At 39.4% G+C, this 14,674-nt stretch overlaps 1 protein-coding gene across 8 annotated transcripts in view; it reads right to left on the bottom strand.

Moving 5' to 3' along the window:
* The window catches only part of LOC114661625 (inosine-5'-monophosphate dehydrogenase 1b), a 223,971-nt gene that overhangs the window by 19,945 nt on the left and 189,352 nt on the right, over nt 1–14,674 (bottom strand). For all 8 annotated transcript variants that reach the window (XM_051930263.1, XM_051930295.1, XM_051930285.1 and 5 more), the window contains one exon: nt 9,470–9,553. In XM_051930263.1, coding sequence (XP_051786223.1) covers nt 9,470–9,553 — 84 coding nt within the window. The remainder of the gene's footprint in view (nt 1–9,469; nt 9,554–14,674) is intronic.

Below are 14,674 nucleotides of genomic sequence, written 5' to 3'. Positions count from 1 at the left end.
CAATCACCCAAAAAAGCAAGAGTACAGTTTACAGGTGCTCATCAGGACAAAGACGTAGTCTTTTGGAGGAATATGCTCTAGTCAGACAAAACAAAATTTTAATCATATGGTCATAATAATCAGCATTACATATGGAAGCTGAAGGGTGAAGCTTCTAATCAATTCATCATCCAAACTGAAACACGGGAAAGCAGCATTATGCTGTGAGGGTGTTTTGCTGGAAAAGGGACTGGGTACAGTTCACAAAATTGGTGGCATCATAGAGCAGCAGCATTATCTGGAAATTCTGAAGCAACACCCCAAGACATAAGCCAGAAAGCTACAGCCTGGTCACAATCCAGTAGGGGTCTTTCAACAGGAGAATGACCCCAAACATACTTCCAAAAATGGTAACAAAATGGCTTGCAGACAACAATATGACAGCACTGGAGTGACCATCACAAAGCTCTGACCTGAATCATATAGAAAATCTGTTAAGTGAAGACATGAGTCTGAGCAAGGAGGCCCACGAACTTGACTCAGTAACACCGGTTCTGTCAGGAGGAATGGGCCAAAATATTCAATACAATATTGTGGGAAACTTGTGGAAGGATATCCTAAGCATCTACCTCAGGATAAACAATGAAAAGGCAACATCACCAAAGTATAACTTGGTGTATGTAAACTTTTGACTGACTGAAAATCTGACATAGTAATTAAAAGCTGAAATAACTCTGTCCCTTAAACATTTATTTTGGAGAAAAATTGTTATAGAAATTAAGTAGATACACTAAGTGAGTTAACACATGAATTGGTTGGTAACATGATATGGGTGAAGTTGGGGAATTTTGAGTGTGAAAGTTTTTAGCCACGGTATATGTAAACCTATGGCTTCAACAGTACCTATAGCAGTTGATGACCATAAGGTTCTACATCCTCTGATCCATTCATTGTTTTACTACCACTACAGAATGAATTAGTAGTAACTTCCTTATGCCTAAACAACGAAAAAAAATATGAATTTGTAGTTGTTGCCATAAAAAAATAATATCAAGGGGTACAGAAATAAACTTAACAGATCAAGCCAGAAGAATTTAGATGATGAACTCAGATTTAAAACTCAAGTCACATACTGTATTAACCATATTACTAAATCTGTGCTTTCATTTAAGAAACACTGTAAAAGGTTACATTTCGTATAACTTCTCAAGATTCACACTTTTGTTTTAGCTGACTAGATTACTGTAATGTACTCCTAACAGTACTCTCCGAGGCAAACAAATTAGTTGCAGTTAGTTCAAAATGAATATGCAAGAATTTTAATCAGTAAATGAAAAATTGAACACACCTTTTTACATTTTGGAGTGCTTGTCCCCTTACATACCTACACATAATCTTTGATCCTCTAACACTAATTTACTTTTTATTTCAAGAGTCAAGTATACAAAGTGGCGACACAGGTTCTACGCACAAAAAAAAAATCTGAAATTATTTACTTTGAGAGACACAATAGGCTAACACCATGAAAGATTAAAAAAATAAGACCCTTCCAAAAATCCAACTTTTAATATTTGGCTTTTTCATAATTTCTATTTTTACACTCATTTTTACAGATTATAATACGTACTGCAATATCATATACTAGCCAACCCGCGGCGTACCATAAGCCGCATAATCAGGCCGCTTTTTTAATGATTTTTAAGCACAGGGAGAAAATTAACATTTGAAAAATCGGTAATGTAATAAATCACCAAGAAAAGAAACATTGTAACAACGCACGGAACGAACCAACATACAATTATCCGTGACTGAAAACTGGCAGACCGCCATCGCGGCTTCTCCTCCCAGAGCGAGGGATGGGGCGTGGGGAGGCGGCGCTCGGGCGTGGAGGGTGGAATGGGAGGAGAGGGGAAGGACGCCCATTCCGCCCCCTCTGTCATGCTAGTCTGCAGTATGCACTGCCTGGTCATGTGCCCACCCCCAACTCGTCACCTGAGTCGTTTTCCTCTTTGCACAGTCCACATGCAGCTGTGAGTCACGTAGACCTTTCATTGTTCTTTGCGGTTTTGGCTGCTTTTCTATATATAATCCAACAAGTCACCTGAGCACGGTACTAGCAAGGGGGGGTCTGGCCCGGGGGGTTCTGTACAAAGGGCAGGGACGTAATCAGTGCGAGCGTATGACTCGCAGTTACTGGGAATCCCCCGGTTTTCAGCACGAATGTGGTGCGCCGGGTAGACACATGTTGATCCATTTAGTGTAGCGCGCGTTCAGTTACTTCATGCAGGAATCTATATAACATTGAAAGAAATGTTGTTTCCATGAAATACATTTGAAGCGGTGGCTATGGAAGGCAAATGAACAGTCAACGCGGTTTACAGCTGGATTGACGCAGTGTTTTGTGTCACCCGACCATGGTAGTAGCGTTGTTTTTTTGGGGGGTGTACAAAGGGTAGGGACGTAATCAGTGTGAGCGTATGAACCGCACTTCCTGGGAATTCCTCATTGTTTTGAAGCATTGTTGGCAATGTTCACATTGCATAATTCGTTTAGTGTTGTGTTTTTTTAAATGTGCGTTCAGATATCTCTGCACTCGGAAGCTTTTGGAACAAAAGGTGCATTGAAAGTCCTGTGTGGAATGCGTGTGTTCAGGGGAGTGTGTCTTTAAATGTTTTTCAGGAAGAGGAGAGTGGGCAGGTGACGTCACATTAGTGTGGCGAGCAAGCGGGTGTGCACCCTGTGTGCACATACCGACAACGTCAAAAGATGTCACCAGAAGGTTATCACGTGGGTAATTGAGAGGCATGAGAACCTCGTAATGCCCATGATCCAAAGGACCGCTAAAGAGCAGGGATATGGAGAGACGCTGGGCTGGATTGTAAACTCGAGGAGAGGCATGAGGACGTTCTTGGAAGTAAATGCTGATAGTAGCTGGAAGGATTTGGGACATCGCCACAATTTCTGCTTCGCCACCATAGATTCCGGACGTAGTCAGCGTATTGTTGAGCAGACTGTATAACTATGCCTCTGTGACTAACAACAACGGACACCACGTCGCCGAAGTTATCCCAATGTTGGCAAACAAAGCCAACAGCCATGTTGTGAAGTTTGAGAGCAACAGTCTCGTCAATGACATTTTTCCAAAAAAACCCGACTGATAGAAACAAACAGTTACCTGATGCAGGAATTTCTATAACATTGAAAGAAGTGTTGTTTCCATGAAATACATTTGAAGCGGTAGCCATGGAGGGCAAAAGAACAGTCAACGTGGCTCACAGCTGGATTTGTACAGCAGCACAGACCAAAGCGAGTGAGTATCTGTTTGATGAGCTATTCAGTTGGCGGGCAGTGGTCTGAGGTGCGTTCCTGATCACGTGGGAGGAGGGGGTAGAGTTTCTGGGCGGGGCTTCGTTGTTCCTTTCCCATGGTTTTCAATGGTGGACGCGGTCGGGTGTCGAAACCGAAAAGAATAATGAAAAGTCAACGTGGCTCAGAGGTGCATGTGGACTCCTAGCACAGACGAAAGGGACTAACTGGGTGGTCGGTGAGTTTTTGCGTCCGGGCACATGAGCAGGCAGTGTGAATGCCTAGAGAGCAAGGGTAGATGCGGGCCGGGGAAAAAAGAGTGTTGGTGGGCGGGGAAACATCTTCCATGTTCCTGCAGGACCATCTAACAAGACGCATGTTTGTCGCGGATGCGAATTGCTGTATGTAGCGTGTAAAACAGTTTGCTACGGTGCACGCGGTCGTGCGTTGTAACCGAAAAGTCAACGTGGCTCAGAGGTGCATGTGTACTGTAGCCCAGACGAACATAAATGACGGCGTTTTTTCCCAGTCGTCGCGTCCGAGTTTGCGAATTGCTGTATGTAGCATGTAAAACAGTTTGCTATGGTGCACGCGGTCGTGCGTCGTAACCGAAAAGTCAACGTGGCTCAGAGGTGCATGTGTACCGTAGCCCAGACGAACATAAATGACGGCCTTTTTTTCCCTAGTCGTCGCGTCCGAGTTGGTGGGTGTGGCTCTGCGAGTTGTTGTCGTATCCAATGGTCTAAGATAGATAGATAGATAGATAGATACTTTATTAATCCCAATGGGAAATTCACAGTTGGTGGGCGTGGCTCCTTCCTGCGTGCTCCATTGGCATCTTACTTGTCGGCGATTTAGTGAATCCACGCCCCTTCCGGCGTGCTTTCCATGGGTGGCTACTTGTCGGTGGCTTAGTGAATTATATTATATATATATATACAGTGGACCCTTGACTTACGAACTCAATTCGTTCGCGAGGGCTGGTTGTAACTCAAGTTGGTTGTAAGTCAAGACTATTTTTCCCATAAGAAATAATGGAAATACCCATAATGCGTTCCGAACCTCCCACTGCAACACTTACTTAACCTTTTCATAATAAAAAAGGGTTGTATAATGTGCATAATTTACCAAACCACCAATAATTTTTCTAATGTACTAACCAAAAAGTAATAAAAAGTGCCTAGCCTACCAGAAACAACAACTTCATACTGTACTCGCCATTTAATTTGACATCCTTTGGGCTGCAGGAAGGGAGGAGGATGATAATGAAACTGAAGGCTTTTTAAAGGCTTTCTTTAACTTGCGCTCAGGCATTTGCAATCATTTCAATAGCTTCTTTTGCGTTAATTTTAATCTCCTCCTGCCTACAAGTTATTCTGACGAGAATTTTTCTCAGCATTTCCTTGCGATGATACAAGGAACTGTTTCTGAACTCTTCTGAGACACCCCCCACTCCCCACTCAATAGGAACGACATGCTGAAGTGCGTCCTGAAGCGCAATTGCCGGGACTGTGGAAGCTTGCTTGTACATTGCCGGGCAGGGATATCACATGCATATCACCCATCGATATCTTTTCTGTTTGCTTTGGCTGAGAGACCCAGCACAGCTTTAAGCCGGCTGTTGCCCCAGCAACAGATAAACAGTCTTCCATACGGAGTTTGGACTTTGGCATGTCTTCTAGTTGGGGGAGGTCCCAAGAGAGTTTACAAACCTGACATTTTATTGAATGAGAGCCGCATTAATAGGAATGTTTCTGTTTGTTTCCAATCGCTCAAGCGGATACACGTGACCGCATTCAGGTCGTAACGCAAGATGTTGGTCGTAAATCAAAATAAAAATTTTGGTCGTAAATCAAGTTGTTCGCATGTCAAGCCGGTCGTATATCAAGGGTCGACTGTATATATATATATATATATATATTATATATTTTACTGCTCTGCAAACATTGCTTCCCTCTTCTATTGTATGATAGAATTTTGTGTCACTGGCATTTGTTCTAAGTACCCTGCAGCTAGAGGGTTGTCTTTTGGCCATAGCTGCCCAGAGGTTTACTTTCTCTGATATCTTGCTGGCTAGAGTTTTTTTTTTTTTATATTTCCTCTCCATCCTGGACCCCTGACCAAAACAGAAGCCTTATTCTCATATAGCTCAAAGTGCTTTATGTTTTAAACAAAAATTGTGCTAAATAAATAAATGTTATTTGATACACATTTTTGATTTACTAGGTAAGGCCCTTAATAATTGTGCTACAAATGATTCAAAACAGAACTAAGACCAGCCTATAAAATGCACATTTAACAAAAACATACAGTGCACGTACGGATTATATATCATCCAAGATGACGACTTAGTCACCCATAAATAAATTACACAAGAACATAACGCAAAGACAAAAAAGAGAAAATATTTTAGTTTTTCAATTACTGTAGAATGGCTGATTCAAACCTCAGTCACACAATCTCCACAAACCCCCAAAATCTCAAAATGCACCATTTTAAACAACAACGAGGACAGGCTTTAAAAACCTAGGAGCACTTTTTAACGTTAAACCTGAAAATAACAATATTCCTTTATCCAACCTTGGTCCAAAAAAGTGAGTTAAAACCCTTGGTCATGCTGCTGTGGGACACATTGATGTGTTTATTTATTTTCAGTGATGGCCTCAAAAATAGGCTTTCATTATTTGAAACTGCTTTCTGTCACAAGGGTCACACTTTTTCCCCATTATTGAATCTGCCTTTTACCCCTTGCCTAGAAGCATGCATTTTTTTTTGTATAGCAAACACAGAGCTTTATCAGTTAGCTTGACTGCTTTTAATTTATATCCTGCTGCATTTGAGGTTTTAATTTTTTTTCTTGTTGCCAATTCTCAATAGGGACATCAAACACATAGTAAAGGACCAATCTTGTTAGGTAAAGTTTTTTTCTTTTTATTGGAGGAACACTCTGTTAAACTCAATATCAAAGATAATGCATTGATTTTAAGTACAGCATTTTTAATATGAATGGTCCTCAGTCAGACAAACTGTGCCCTATAAAAACTCTTGTTTTAATTAAGCAATTATTAATACAGTCATATGAAAAAGTTTGGAAACCCCCTTTAATTCTTTGGATTTTTGTTTATCATTGGCTGAGCTTTAAAAGTAGCAACTTCCTTTTAATATATGACATGCCTTATGGAAACAGTAGTATTTCGGCAGTGACGTTAAGTTTGTTAGATTAACAGAAAATATGCAATATGCATCATAACAAAATTAGACAGGTGCATAACTTTGGGCACCACGACAGAGATATTACATCAATACTTAGTTGAGCCTCCTTTTGCAAATATAACAGCCTCTAGACACCTTTATAGCCTTTGATGGGTGTCTGGATTCTGGATGGAGGTATTTTTGACCATTCTTCCATACAAAATCTCTCCAGTTCAGTTCAATTTGATGGCTGCCGAGCATGGACAGCCTGCTTCAAATCATCCCATAGATTTTCGATGATATTCAAGTCAGGGGACTGTGACGGCCATTCCAGAACATTGTAATTCTCCCTCTGCATGAAGGTCTTTGTAGATTTCGAACTGTGTTTTGGGTCATTGTCTTGTTGGAATATCCAACCCCTGCGTAATCTCAACTTTGTGACTGATGCTTGAACATTATCCTGAAGAATTTGTTGACACTGGGTTGAATTAATCTGTCCCTGAACTAGCCACACAGCCCCACAGCATGACGGAACCAAAATTTGACAGTAGGTAGCCGGTGTTTTTCTTGGAATGCAGTGTTCCTCTTCCACCATGCAAAGAACTTTTCGTTATGACCAAATAACTCAACTTTTGTCTCATCAGTCCAAAGCACTTTGTTCCAAAATGGCTTGTCTAAATGAGCATTTGCATACAACAAGCAACTCTGTGGCATGAGTGCAGAAAGGGCTTTCTCATCACTCTACCATACGGATGTTCTTTGTGCAAATTGCGCTGAATTGTAGAATGATGTACAGATACACCATCTGCAGCAAGATGTTCTTGCAGGTCTTTGGAGATGATCTGTGGGTTGTCTGTAACCATTCTCATAATCCTGCACATATGCTGCTCCTGTATTTTTCTTGGCCTGCCAGACCTGGGTTTAACAGCAACTGTGCCTGTGGCCTTGCATTTCCTGATTACATTTCTTACAGTTGAAACTGACAGTTTAAACCTCTGAGAAAGCTTTTTGTAGCCTTCCCCTAAACCATGATACTGAACAATCTTTGTTTTCAGATTTTTTGAGAGTTGCTTTGAGGATCCCATGCTGTCACTCTTCAGAGGAGAGTCAAAGGGAAGCACAACTTGCAATTGACCACCTTAAATACCTTTTCTCATGACTGGACACACCTGTCTATGAAGTTGGTGTTGCAAGTAATCAGTATTGAGCAGTTACATGCATTCAAATCAGCAAAATTACACGGGTACCCAAATTTTTGCACTGCCAGTTTTTCACATTTGATTTAATTTCATACAACTAAATACTGCTTCACTAAAAATCTTTGTTCAGAAAACATCCCAGTACTCAGATGTACCTAGGAAATGAAAGACATACCACTGTTATCTTTTTTGTTGAAAGTAAATTATGCAGGCTGAGAGGGGTTCCCAAACTTTTTCATATGACTGTATTACATGTCACTGTGAAGCAGATGTATGCATTAAAGACGATGAGCAGAGGTGGTTTATAACCTCTTTCTGAGCAAACTGACACACAGTTTTATTATCAGTGGCTGAAGCATATCGAAGCTACTATGATAAATAGACTGCAAGGAGTATGAACAGAACAAGCTTGCAGAAATGCTTTGAATCTCTAATTACAGATTGTACTGTACAAAAGAACTTTTATTAAAAGAAAGTAAATCTTGTGCTTCTAGTAGAAGATTTAAGAATAAAAAAGAGAAGCATTCCTCTTTTTCTAGTTCTATCTTGCTCTTTGTTGTGTACTTTGTACCACTGAAGGTACAAACTGTAGTGAATAACCTGTTGGAAACCAGTATAAAGTCACCTGATGACTTTTTGCTGTGTAAGTGGCACAGTGTCTATTTGTCCTTTTCCGGTAAGTTGTAGAATAATGTGCTGTGTTTTGCTTCATTTAGAAGGAAACTTCCAGAGGTTTTCTTATAAGTGTTTGAGTAATTCTGGAATACTAAATCACTGCAGGACTAAGATGAACAGCAATGTCTTAATGTGACTACACAAACACCTCTATCTCAGTATTAAAACTTAAGGATCCTCAACCAGAAGAGCTCAGTCATATGGTAATGTGAATTGCCTTTAGAAAAACTAAGTGGAAAAATCATCTTTGCATTTTTATTCAGGTAAAAAACAATGTCCAGAGAACAGTGCTGCATTTGCAGAATCTCTATAATACCAATGCTTCATATACTGAAAAAAATGAAAAGTAACATTTGTTTACCTGTTGAAATTACTGTTTCCAGGCACAGTCTTTTTCAACTCATGAATAAAGAAAACATCTTTAAATATGCCGACTCCAAGTACTGAAACTTATGTTCAGTTGTATTTTTTGTCAAACCTAAAAGGCACACTTCTACAGCTATTTAGCATGGAATTAACTGTCAAATGTTGCCTTATTTCTCATTGTTTTGACAAGTACATCATTACTGAATTTTAAGACGCATACAGTAAATGCATTTTTCCTCTATACAATTATACACGATAAGAAAAAATAGCTTTCAAATATCATTATTGTAGTGAATACAGTGTCAGAGAACTTGGTTAATGGGAAATGCCCAGATGAGGTGATGTAAGCATGAATAATTCCAAGAGGCTAGATGTACAGTTTAAGTATTCCTTATACAGTATATATTTTTTAACTTGTGAATGATATATGAATTTTCATTCCCTTTCACAGGGATACAGCAACACAAGATGTAGGTTATACATTTAATTTTAATTTTTTTAATAAAATTTTAAAAATTAAAATTATTTTTTAATAAAAAATAAGCACTAACATGAGGCATTGAATAATTTAGGATACTTTTTAGAAACAGTGGCACTGGCACTTTTGAAACCCATCTTCATTACTGCTTTCGAAAGTCTGCTATAGGACTAATTGCACAAACAAAAAAGAAAGCAGCAAGCACCTCCACCACTGAAGCAACACTCAGCCTTGAATAGCATTAAGCACTGTTTTTAAAACACAGAACACTTACGAGTGAAGTCCATGTATACCTCCCTCTACTTGAGCAGACATTGTCCTCTTTTCAAATTTCAACTCCCCAGAATACATCATAGATCTGCAAGGCAAAACAATTTTAAATTAACAAAGATGGTTAAGTCAGTTGGACTTCATTTTGTCAAAAAAGTAAAATTTTACATTTTTTTCCAATTTGGAAAATACAATTAAAAAAAACCTATTTGCAAGCAGTTAGTAAGCCACCTTATTTTAAAGAATGAATCTTTCATGTTCTATGAATGTTTAATCTAATTACATGTAACTGAATCAAGAGAAACAGATACAGTGAATATAGAAAAGAATCACACACCTTCAAAATATACATATTTTGTTGCTTATACTTATTATTGTATACTTATTTAATAAGTATAGTACACTATATATGAAAGGTATTTATCTGCAAAAAAGAAAATGAAGATTAATATAAAATGAAAATGCAATCTCTCTTTTGCCTTTTATTTTTTCAAAGTCTACATGCAAGACTGCTGCAAAAATTTTAAAATAAAATGAAACAACACCACTGGCAATTTCATTTTCAGCAGATGGCACCAGTGCTTATTTGCGTTTTACGTTTCATTTTTACAGCTTCATTGCTGGTCAGGCTGAAAATTAAATTGCAAATGGTGTTATTTCATTTTATTTATTTTTTTATTTTTACAGCATCCTTGTGTGAATTATTTGAAAAAAATTAATGAAAGAAGATGGCTTTTTTTTCCTTGAAAAAGAGATAGCATTTTCAGTTATAGTTATCTACATTTTCCATTAGCCAAAAAAGTTCAAACACAAGGATATACAAGTCTAAAAATAAAAAAATGTACTCTTTATTTATTTTCTTGTTGGTTGTAATAAACACAGTACCAATTGTTACAACAACACAGTCAATACGTGTTATTCAAGATCTATTAAGATGGCATGGGATAAAACAGAATTAGCTAACCATGCACTCATGAGGGAGGTGGTCTATTGCTAAATCACTTCAAGATCTTAATGACCAAAAAAATAATCCACTATAAAAATGCTTTAGAACAACCACCTTTTTGGGTGAGACTGTAGGAGATTTATCATCACTTGTAGAGTTTACAAACAAGCTCTTTATGCTTCAAGATCTCGATTTCAAACAATTCATATTAGATAATCTACATATTTACTTGCCAGTTATGTATAGGAGAAGTCTGGACTGTCCAGAAAGCAAACTACAGTTGCATATCATGTATTAGTCAAAAATTGTGGAAGATCAAAATTTGAATTTCATACGTAGCTGAATTAACATATTCTGCATTAGTGTAGCACGTTCTACAGTGGTAGCCTTTCAGATTGAGGACAAGGTGGTAGAATGGGGTTTGTGGCATAAAATGGAGTCCATAGTTTTGTTCAAAAGCCTTTGCAGCCTATGTAATAATGCAGACAAGGGTTTTATCAATAAGTTTGGGCGGACAGGGATGGTATGCAGACTTCCTTGTTACTTTTCCCCAGCTAGCACAAATGGCAAACCAAACCTAAGGTTACATATACCTTTAGACAACTACAGTAATAGCTTGACCCATAGCATCATAAAAGAATTGCTCACATGACCTTGTCAGCACTATCTTGGATGTGGAACTTCTTTTGCTCTCAGAAGAAAAACCATGCTTCAATTAATTGGTTAATTGTTTGGACTATAAGTCATACTGACAAATCCAAGTTTCAACTACAGTTAGGAAACACTTCTTAAATTTCTCATGTTCCAAATTAATTAACCTAAGATTCTCTTCGAACACTGAGTACAATTATCTATCATTTGGTAAGTCAAAACTCCTGGCACCTAAACATGCAAAGACTTTACCTTATGTTTTACTAAAAATAAACAATGGATTCATCTGACTCAAAACTAATCCCTATACTGTAGTGTCTACTACCTCAATAAGACTCCATGATTCTTAATTATAATTTGCTCCAAGGTAACATAATTTATTCTGTTGATAATGATGTAGGCAAGCTAGACCTAGGGTTTTCTTCAAAAGACCTTCTGCTGTGATGGAATTGTACAGCACATCTTTTGACTGTTATATAGAGAACAGGTACTGGCAAAATTTTGACTAAGTGAAAAAGAGTAGATGCTATAAACTGGTAATTTACGTATTTTAGTATAATGGAACTAATCTTTGAACACTTAGAAAACCAGCACCATAGATGATTCCTTTCAGGGTCAGATTTAAAATGTTTTTGATAACCTCATACAGAGGTGGTTTCTTCTTCTTTCGGCTGCTCACATTAGGGGTTGACACAGTGGATCATCTTTTTCCATATCTTCCTGTCTTCTGCATCTTGCTCTGTCACATCCATCTCCTGCACATCCTCTCTCACCACATCCATAAATCTTCTCTTAGGTCTTCCTGTTTTCCTCTTGCCTGGTAGCTTCTATCTTTAACATCCTTTTCCCAATATACCCAGAATCTCTCCTCTGCACATGTCCAAACCAACACAATCTCGCATCTCTGACAACTGTCCAACCTAAGCTGACCCTCTAATGTACACATTTCTAATCCTGTCCATCTACATCACACCCAATGCAAATCTTAGCTTCTCTAACTCTTGCCACCTCCAGCTCTGTCTCCAGCTTTCTGGTCAGTGCCACAGTCTCCAACCCATATAACAAAGCTGGTCTCATTATCTTTCACTCTTGCAGATAACAGTGTCACAAATTACTCCCGATTCTCTTCTCCACCCATTCCACTCTGACTGCAAACTCTTTTTTACCTCTCTTCCACACTCCCTGTTACTCTGTACTGTTGATACCAAGTATTTAAACTCATCCACTTTCACCAGTTCTACTCCCTGCATCATCACCATTTCACTGACTTTTCTCTCATTCACACACATGTATTCTGTCTTGTTCCTACTGGCCTTCATTCCTCTCCTCTCTAAAGCATATCTCCACATCTCCAGGGTCTCCTCAACCTGCTCCCTGCTCTTGCTACAGATCACAATGTCATCAGCAAACATCATAATCCAAGGGGACTCCTATCTAATTTCACCTGTCAACCTGTCCAACACCATTGCAAATAAGAAAGGGCTCAGAGCCAATCCCTGATGTAATCCTACCTCCACGTTGAATGCATCTGTCACTCCTACTGCAGACCTCCCCACTGTCACACTTCCCTCGTACATATCCTGTACAACTCCTACGTGCTTCTCTGCCACTCCCGACTTCTACATATAATACCACAACTCCTCTCGAGGCACCCTGTCATATGCTTTCTCCAGATCAAGAATCTGTTGTGCTCTTTTTTCACACAAAATCATACTGCTGCTCATTAATCATCACCTCCCTTCTTAACCTAGCTTCCACTACTCTTTCCAATAACTTCATGCTGTGGTTCATTAATTTTATCCCCCCTGTAGTTACTACAGTTCTGCAAATCCAGCTCTTACTTCCTCCTTGCTAATCTGTTGCACTTCCTGATTCACTATCTCCACATCATCCAACCTTCTCTCTCTCTCTCTCAGTCTCTTCATTCATCAGCCTCTCGAAGTACTTTCCAAATTCATAACAAACCCTCCTCGCTTGCGAGTATGTTTCCATCTTTATCAACCTAATCTGTTGCACATCTTTTCCAGCTGTCGCCCTTACTACTTCTGCTGTAGTTGCCGAGCTGTCTTGTAACTCTTCATTGCCACGCAGTGCCTGTCTTACCTCCTCCCTAAACTCAACCTTGCAGTCTTCCATTTTCAGCCTCCACCATTTGATTCTTGGCTCTGCCCTCACTCTCCCTCTGTTCTTGATCTCCAATGTCATCCTACAGACCACCATCCTATGCTGTCTAACTACACTTTCCCCTGCCACCACTATGCAGTCTTTAATCTCCTTCAGATTAACTCTTCTGCATAGGATATAATCTACCTGTGTGCATCTTCCTCCACTCTTGTACATCACCCTATGCTCCTCCCTCTTCTTAAAATACGTATTCACCACGGCCATGCCCATCCTTTTTGCAAAACCAATATCATCAGACCTTCTTCATTTCTCTCCTTGACACCATACATACCCATCACCTCTGTTCCCTTCACCAATATATCCATTGAAATCCACTCCAATCACCACTTTCTGTCCCTTGGGTACACTGTCCATCACTTCATCCAACTCACTCCAGAAATCTTTTTTCTCATCCATCGCACACCCAACTTGCGGGGCATATGCACTTACAACATTCATCATCACACCTCCAATTTCCAGCTTCAAAATCATTACATCTGTCTGACACTCCTTTCACTTCCAAAACACTCTTGACATACTGTTCCTTCATAATAACCTCTATGCCATTTCTCCTCCCATCCACACCATGATAGAACAATTTGAATCCACCTCCGATCCACCTGCCCTTACTCCCCTTCCATTTAGTATCTTGCATGCACAATATATCAGCCTTCCTTCTCTACATCATATCGGCGAACTCTCTCCCTTCCAGTCATACTGCCAACATTCAAAGTTTCTACCTTCAGTTCCACTCTTTACCTTCCTCCTCTCCTATTTCCTCCAGAAATGCCCCCCCCCCCTCTTCTTCTTCTTCTTTGGCCAACAGTACCCCAATTTCCGCCACCACCCTGTTGGCTAACAGTACTGGGGGCAGTCATTGTTAACCCAAGACTCGACCGATCCAGTATGGAAATCTGTATTGTTGTCCACATGTTGATCTGGCAAAATTTTACACCGGATGCCCTTCCTGACGTAACCCTCCCCAATTATCCGGGCTTGGGACCGACAGGAAGAAACACACTGGTTTGTGCAACCACTGTGGCTGGGTATACAAATGTACACACAAATACATACTCCTGATATCTTCTTATACTAATACTGCAACAATCGCAGATAAATGTACCCTTAAATGTTTAATTAATAAGACACTGATTGCTTATGTACTACATAAAGCAATGATTTCCTCCCATTACTCAGTAAACCCTCATGTAGATGTGAAATAAAGAGAGTTTCTCAAAGCTAAAGGCAACTGGTGGTATACCAAAACATCTAGGACAGTTACTGTTCTATCCTGTTGGTGATGTTACTAAAAGTTAACCCACATGGTTTCACCACAAACATTCTGAAGCATGGTTTTGTTCTCACCCATTTTCCCCCAAAGGGAATAACCATTTAAATAAAAATAAGCAGAGAGAATATAACCAAAATAGTCTGTTGAATGGACAGTAG

The sequence above is a fragment of the Erpetoichthys calabaricus genome, chromosome 1 (genome assembly GCF_900747795.2).
Source record: "Erpetoichthys calabaricus chromosome 1, fErpCal1.3, whole genome shotgun sequence".
Taxonomy (NCBI): domain Eukaryota; kingdom Metazoa; phylum Chordata; class Cladistia; order Polypteriformes; family Polypteridae; genus Erpetoichthys; species Erpetoichthys calabaricus.
The sequence above is the reverse complement of the archived record's forward strand: the minus strand, read 5'-3'. Positions and strand labels throughout refer to the sequence as shown.